The sequence below is a fragment of the Sciurus carolinensis genome, chromosome 16 (genome assembly GCF_902686445.1).
Source record: "Sciurus carolinensis chromosome 16, mSciCar1.2, whole genome shotgun sequence".
In the NCBI taxonomy this organism is placed as follows: domain Eukaryota; kingdom Metazoa; phylum Chordata; class Mammalia; order Rodentia; family Sciuridae; genus Sciurus; species Sciurus carolinensis.
Window position 1 is genome coordinate 60,377,518 of NC_062228.1, and position 8,196 is coordinate 60,385,713.

The 8,196-nt window shown below is 41.0% G+C and overlaps 1 protein-coding gene across 1 annotated transcript; it reads left to right on the forward strand.

Moving 5' to 3' along the window:
- The first annotated feature begins 684 nt into the window (after nt 1–684).
- On the forward strand, nt 685–1,596 carry LOC124966183 (vomeronasal type-1 receptor 4-like). The gene has a single exon (XM_047527234.1). The coding sequence runs from the start codon at nt 685–687 to the stop codon at nt 1,594–1,596; it is 912 nt and encodes a 303-aa protein (XP_047383190.1).
- Nucleotides 1,597–8,196: the final 6,600 nt, after the last annotated feature.

Below are 8,196 nucleotides of genomic sequence, written 5' to 3' on the forward strand. Positions count from 1 at the left end.
CAAGTGGCTCCTGTGGTGGCTGTCCTGGTATGGATGGAGTACTGTCTCCCTGCACATAACTCACCATGGGGCCGTGCCTGCTTCGTTATAGTTCCCTCAGAGCTTCTGCATTAATAAAATGTCTAGATATTCCCACATGATAACATTGGCCATAGAATAATTCTTTCCAAGCAAATGGAAACACATTAAGATGAAAGGTTAAGGTACCATCATTTCAGTAGATAACAGTAATTTAGAAAAACCAAACTAATCACAGATCTGGATTGTTTGAAGAACCCCATTCATTACTGTAAGGAGGCCTGGTGGTTCACAGAACTGAGTCCTGCCACAGAGCCAGTCTCAAGTCCCCTGTCATACCCTAATCAGAGTATGGATTTAGACAGATATTTGCCTCAGCTGAATGATTTTCCTGCTCATTGTGCAATGTCATCTCAGCACTTTGCCTATGTTGTGAAAAGCGAAGAAGTGGCCATGTGCTGCATTCATAGCAGGTTTTGTCACAATTCCTGCTTTTACAGATTCAGACAAACCTCAATAAATGTGTTTTTTATAGAAAAAATGCAGTGTTTGCAGTAGTAACCCTGGAGATTGGGAATGCTAATTTTTGTTTAACATGAAACATGCAGCCCGGGGTTCCTCTCCCTCTGCAGGACCATCTGGCTGGGACAGCAGGGAACTGTCAGGATGGCATCCAGAGATGTTGTTCTAGGAATCTTCTTCCTGTCACACACTGTGGTTGGAGCTCTGGGCAATTCCTCTCTTCTTCTCCATTTCCTGGTCCTTGACTTCACCAGGTGCAGGGTACGACCCACAGACTTGATTCTGAAGCACTTGATTGTGGCCAACTTGTTAAGCCTCCTGTGTAAAGGAGTTCCCCAGTCTATGGCAGCTTTCAATTTGAAATTTTATCTTGGTGATTTTGAATGCAAACTGCTATTCTACCTGTACAGGGTGGGCAGAGGTGTGTCCATTGTAACCACATGCCTTCTGAGTGTCTTTCAGGCCATCACCATCAGCCCCAGTGAATCCTGGTGGGCAGAGCTTAAAGTCAAAGCTCCAAGGTATACTGGATCCTCCATGTACCTGAGCTGGGTCTTGAACCTGCTTATAAATATCATTATTCTTATGTATATCACTGGAAAAAGGAACAACACAACAATGACAAATCTAAAAGATTTTGGATACTGTTTTAGTGTTCGTCATAACATAGCAACAGACTCACTGCATGCAACTTTGCTAACATTCCCTGATGGTGTGTGTGTGGGCCTCATGCTGTGGGCCAACAGTTCCGTGGTGCTCATCCTCTACAGACACAAGCAGAGAATGCAGCCCATTCTTAAGACCAGTTGCCCTAGGTCTTCCCCTGAGTCCAGAGCCACCAAAACCATCCTTCTCCTGGTGAGCACCTTTGTCTTTTTTTACACACTTTCCTGTATCTTTCAGGTTTGTTTGTGTGTTGTTCATAATCCCAACTGGTTCCTGGTGAATATGGCTGCAATAGTCTCTGGGTGTTTCCCAGTTGTCAGCCCCTTCCTGCTTATGAGTCGAGACTCCAGGTCCTGTTTTGTCTGGATACATAATAGAAAATCCCCCTGATCTTATGACAGACATGTGAACTGTAAGTTTTTGCAGAATCCTTACCTGCTTATTCATTTTAAGTCATAAAATCTGAAGCACACATATATAAAGTTATATCACATGGGGATGGTGTTTTCCCACATGCACTCATATTTCAGCTGGCCTGCTATTGCTTGCTGGGTGGCCTGGGTCACCTGGCAGGTAGTCCTTGGTGAGCTTCCTGCATGCTGAGGACTGTCATGGTGCGTGTGGGATATTATATCAAGGTGCCTTTTCTCCAAGGCCTGAACTCATACCAGAAGCAAGTCTGAGTCATCTCTGTGAATCATCTGCTTACCAGGCATTAATTCTTTCTCTGTGCCTAATGTAAGCATTTCTTCTCTCTCTTCTTTTCACTCACTAATTTTTTTTATTTTGATGTGTCTGGATAATTAATGGGAACTTCAGTTATGATGGCATCTCCTCCCAACCTGGCCGTTGGCATCCCCTGGAGTGAAGTAGAAAACTCAAGACTCTCCAGCAGAGAGGATGAGGGTTTTGACCTGTCATTTAAGAAATGTCCTCCGGAGGCTCACAAGGTACTGCTCTTCCTCTGTGCTGTTCTTCATTTCTCCCTCCCCTTGTCAAGCGCTCCCTCCTGTTCTCAGGCAGCATCAGCAGAAGTGTAATACCAATATGTCCCATTCCTGAGCCTTGGAACCCTGGTGTTCCTGCCAGGACTTCACCATCTGCACATCTGCTGTGCATGCAACAGAATTGCTCCTGAGCTCACAGTCCAGAACTCAACTACTGACACCCAATTCAACCCTGGGATGACTCATTGTGTGAAAACACCCAACTTTAGGGTGATGAGCATAAAATAAGGCTGAGGAGTGAGGAATTATGCAGTTTTCAGTTGTTTGAATAATATTTTGTTCAGATTTCCAGGTTCCATCCCCAAAATATTCACTGAAATTATGAGTTAGCTTATTAGACATGTTCTCTTCTCTTCTCCTTTCCTGACAATAGCTCAACAGTTTTACATGTGAACATGTGTCATGGAAGAGTATTGGTCTTGAATGTCTGGAGAGCAGGAAATTATCATTAAGTGGTGAAGTGTCAGCACTGCACCCTCCTTTATAGGCAGCATGACTTGCAAATTGTCTTCATTGTCAGTTTCTCCTTGAAGCCAATGGCAGAATGAAGAATGTCTAGTTTCTTACTACTAAGAATTCATTTAAAAATGTCTAAATATTTTCTTCTATCTGATCGAAATTGCTTATGCATGAGACTGCTTATATAGAGAGGGTGTTATCTGAATAAAAACGAAACTCCTTCATGACAATCTGAGGTGTACGTGTCTTTATGTCCCGCTGGACAATGACATTTGGTGGCCCTACGGGGAATGGTGAGCACTCAGGTATGTAATAAAGGAGAAAATTTTTCACTAGCACAGTCAACTAGCAGTCAACTAGCAGGTTTCCCTATTCGAGGAAACAGTGGCCTTAAGGTAATAACGGAAGGCTCCCCTAGTGAGGGAACATAACAGAAGGCTGTCCCAAGAGACAACAAAGGATGTCCTGTAGTAAATGAATGTGTGTAAGGTGTTAGTTGTGTTAATATTTTTGTTACTTTTTCTTGTTTGGTTTCTGTTTGTTGTTGTTGTGATGGTCAGAGAGGCCATATTATAGCCATGGAATTGGAAATTTCATGGATTCACATGGAAGGTTCTTTTAAGGCATTGTTAAGAGGAAATGGAACTCCGTTAAAGTCTGAAACTGTGGAGATGTTCCTTAAAACCATAGAAGAAGCCTATCCTTGGTTCTTAGAAGGACTCCTTACTGTCCCTCAGTGGCAGCGTTTGGGAAAGGACCTCCGTAAACAAAATGAAAAAACGCCTTTCCCTCTTGGTACTTTGCCTATATGGACATTAGTTCATTTCTCTCTGACTTCCAAAAAACCAAAATTTCAAGAACAGCTAGGAGAAGGGGAAGAGATATTAGAAACTGTAAAAGAAGAACAATCAAGTCAAGCTTCTGAAAGAGAAAGTAGATGTTCAGACTCAGAACAGGGATGTGACTCTGTAGAACAGGAACTATCTGAGACAAAGATAGAAAAGAAGTTCTCTCAGTGGCATTTAGCCCCTACCGTGCTGCACCCTCTGGCATATAATCCAGGTCACCACTTTTCCAAGTTGTAGGGGCGCATGAACTTGCTGCACAGGGGCGGCCCCAGACAGTGGGCTGATATAGAATCTCGAACAGTGTTCCCAATATTCCCGGTATTTGAAGATCAAAACAATCAGAGACCATCAAATATTAGATATAAAATTAGTGAAACAGTTAAAAGAGGCAGTTATGTCCTATGGAGTACAAGCTGCATTTACCATTTCTTTATTAGAGAATGTTGCAAGTCAAAATCTTACTTCGACTGATTGGGGTAATTTAGCAAAAGCATGTTTATCTGGGGGACAATATCTTATGTGGAAGGTGGCCAACCAGGAGTTATGTTCTGATACTGCCCGACTGTAATGCAGTTGCGGGCAATCCTCAATGGAATCTAGACATGCTGAGAGGCCAAGGACCATATGAAGGGCAAGGTAATCAGATTAATTTCCACCCCGGTGTGTATCAACAAATTAGTGCTGCTGCCACTAAAGCTTGGAAAATGCTTTCAGGTGCTGGTGATCTTCAAGGACACTTATCTAAGGTTATTCAAGGCAACAATGAATCCTATGCTGATTTTGTAGACAGATTGATTCAAACAGCAGGATGTATATTTGGAGATGTAGACCAAGCTATGCCTTTAGTCAAACAGCTTGCATATGAGCAAGCAAATGTGGTGTAAAAAAGCACTAAGACCTTGGAAAAACAAAGACCTTGGAGCCTATTGAAAGGCTTGTAGGGATATTAATGAGGCTTTTATTCAAGGTCAGGTGATGTCTTCAGTGCTTGCACAGGGTCTTAGAGGCAATGCCAACTCCCGCCCAGGCCAACAGAATTATCTGTGTAAACAATATGGACACATAAAAAAGGACTGCCCCCAGGGTCCTGTGCCAAAATTATGTCCCTGATGTAAAAAAGGGAAACACTGGGCAAATGACTGTAAATCAACTAGAGACAAAGATGGTAAAACTTTACCTTCAAAAAATGGGAATCAGGGCCCCTGGCCTCAGGGCTCACTAGTATACAGGGTTATCCAGTCCATACCTCCAACCCATTACCCCTTGACTCCCCAACTAGACAAACAAGAGGAAGCACAGGATTGGACCTCTGTGCCTCCGCCAGAGCAATATTAATTCCAGAGATGGGAGTACAATCAATACCAACTTCGGTTGTCAGCCCATTACCTATAGGAACAGTGGGACTAGTTCTGGGGAGGAGTTCTTCAGCTTTAAAAGGATTAAATATTGTCCCTGGAGTTATAGACCCTGATTTTTACAGGAGAAATAAAATTCCTTGCTTCTTCACCAAGAGGTGTAGCAATAATAGCTCAGGGTGATCGCATAGCACAATTGTTGGTCTTACCCAGCTGCCATGATCAATATCTTCAAAGAATATTATTAGGGGAAATAAAGGATTAGGTTCTACTGGTCAAAATATGGTCATGTTAACATTGGATTTAAAAGATAGACCTATGACAAAGTTAGTGATAGAAGGCAAAAGTTTTGGGGGCTTATTAGATACTGGGGCTGACAAAAGTATTATCAAAATTACAGAATGGCCCAAAGCCTGGCCACTTCAACAGGCAGATCAGACTTTAAGGGGATTGGGTATAGCTTCCAATCCTAAATGTGCAGCCATATTAAAATGGAAGGATGAAGAATGTCATAGTGGTACCGTCCAACCTTACATCCTTGAACATCTCCTGGTAAACTTGTGGGGGAGAGATATCATGGAAAAGATGGATTTACATCTCACATCTGAGATCCCATACAGTAATCTAAAAGCTAATCAAATGATGTTAGCCCAAGGACACATATGGGGAAAAGGTCTTGGGAAAAATAGTCAAGGACCTACTTCACCCATTTTGGTTACTCCAAAACAAGATAGAAAGGGATTGGATTTTCATTAGGGGCCACTGAAGCAATTAACATAACATGGAAATCTGATAAACCTGTCTGGGTCCCTCAGTGGCCCCTCTCCAAAGACAAATTAGAAGCAGCCCAACAATTGGTTAAAGAACAACTAGAGGCCGGACACATCAAACCATCCACCTCTTCTTTCAACACACCAATATTCATAATAAAAAAGAAATCAGGAAAATGGAGGCTATTACATGACCTAAGAGCAGTAAATTCTATAATGGAGCCCATGGGACCTATTCAATTAGGATTACCTACTTTATGGACTATTCCAGTTAATTGGCCCTCCATTGTAATTGACATAAAAGATTGCTTCTTTTCCATTCCGTTACATCCCTCAGACACCAAAAGGTTCACATTTACTGTGCCCTCACTTAATAACAGTTCTCCTAATAAAAGATATGAATGGATAGTTCTCCCACAAGGCATGGCCAATAGCCACACTATGTGTCAAATATATGTAAACAAGGCCATTGGACTCATATGCCTAGCAAACACTCAACTTTTAATCTATCATTCTATGGATGATATTTTGTTAGCTCATAAAGAAAAAAACTGTCTTGGAAAATTGTTATAGTTCCTTAATAAAGTCACTAAAAAGGTGGGGCTTACATATTGCCATTGATAAGGCACAAATGACAGACACCAAAAACTTCCTGGGATCTATCACAAATGCAACTATGTTTAGACCCACAAAAATTAGTATTCGAGTAGACCAACTTAAGACTTTGAATGACTTTCAAAAGCTTTAGGTGACATTAACTGGATTAGACCTTACCTTCATTTACCCAACTCAAGTTTGGGCCCCCTGTTTGACACTCTTAAAGGTGATTCTGATCCCCTTTCTAAGTGGGTGCTTACCTCTAAGGTTCGAACAGTTCTCAAGCTTGTTGAAACAGCTATGGAAAAGGTTCATCTTGATCGTATTGATCTAACTAAACCTTTATCATTCATTGTCTTGGCCTCAAATAAGTTACCCACAGGAGTGTTTTGGCAAAATGCTCCTATTCTATGGGTTCACATGAATTATGCCCCTAACAAGGTCTTATCCTTGTTTACTGAATCTGTGGCAGAATTAATCCTTAGGACATTAAAAGTATCCCTTTCCACCTTTGGGTCACATCTCTCGAAAATAACTACTCCTTATACTACTGATCAGATACAATATCTTATAAATAATTCAAATTCATGGCCTATAGTCTTTACTAGTACTTCTGCTGTGTTTGACAATTATTTGCCATCTGATCCTCTTCTCCAATTTTGGAGTCAACATCCTATGATTTTCCCCAAAGTCACCCAAAAAGAACCTATTATAGGAGCTACCCTTATATTTACTGTTGGATCCAAAAATGGTACGGGTGCTATTACTGTAAATAATGTTACAGAAACATTGCTGTTTAATACTCTATCTGCACAACAAACAGAAGTATTAGTAGGTATAGAAGTATTCAGAACCCACCATGAGCCCTTTAACCAATTCTCTGATAGCAAATACATTGTTAATGCTATTCAAAATTTAGAATTAACTGGTCTGCTCTTCCTCACTTCCACCATCACTAAGTATTTACAATCTTTACAAAAACTTATTTGGGATAGAAAAAGCCCTTTTTTAATTGGGCATGATCGGGCTCATACTGGCCTTCCAGGTCCTCTAAGTTTACACAATGATTTAACAGACATGGCCACCAGAGACCCACTTATCTTTGATGCACTTGAAAATGCAAAAAATTTTCATTCCACATTTCATGTAAATGCTTCTACTCTACATTTACGCTATCATATTACTAACACAACAGCTTGGGACATAGTCAAGTCTTGTGGTAAATGTGCTACACTTATTCCTAACCCCTTGTTAGGAGTAAATCCAAAAGGTCTTCAGCCCAATCACATTTGGCAAATGGATGTAACTCATTATTCAGAATTTGGAAAACTACAATTCATCCATGTGTCAATAGATACTTTTTCAGGATTTATTATGGCCTCTGCTCATGCTGGAGAAAAAAGACCAAAGCTGTAATAACACACTGTTTACATTCTTTCTCCATCCTGGGGTCCCCAAACAAATTAAAACAGATAATGATCCTGGATATACGTCCCAGGCCTTTAAACAATTTTGTTCCACCTTTGGTATTCAACGTGTCACAGGAATTCCCTATAATTCTACTGGACTAAGCATTGTTGAGCATGCCCATTTAACACTGGAAAACATGCTTTATAAACAAAAAGGTGGAATAGGGACATCATACAGATCCCCAAAAGACAAATTATCTGTTGTCTTGTTCATTTTTAATTTTTTAAATCTCGATTCTGAGGGCCGATCAGCTGCTGACTGTCATTCAGAGCCTAATAAAAAACATCTACCTCAAGTGCTCAGGAAGGACATTCTATTAGGACAATGGAAAGGTCCGGATCCGGTATTAATCTGGACCCGAGGATCTGTTTGTGTTTTCCCGCAGGACACACAATTGCCAATTTGGGTGCATGAAAGATTGTACAAGGCTTCCTCAATAGAAAACCAAGAACAACAAGAAGATGTGGAAGTTCCTCCCACTGCT

Bases quoted from the DNA above. Each gene is read 5' to 3' on its own strand.
- LOC124966183 (XM_047527234.1), top strand. From the start codon at position 685: ATGGCATCCAGAGATGTTGTTCTAGGAATCTTCTTCCTGTCACACACT.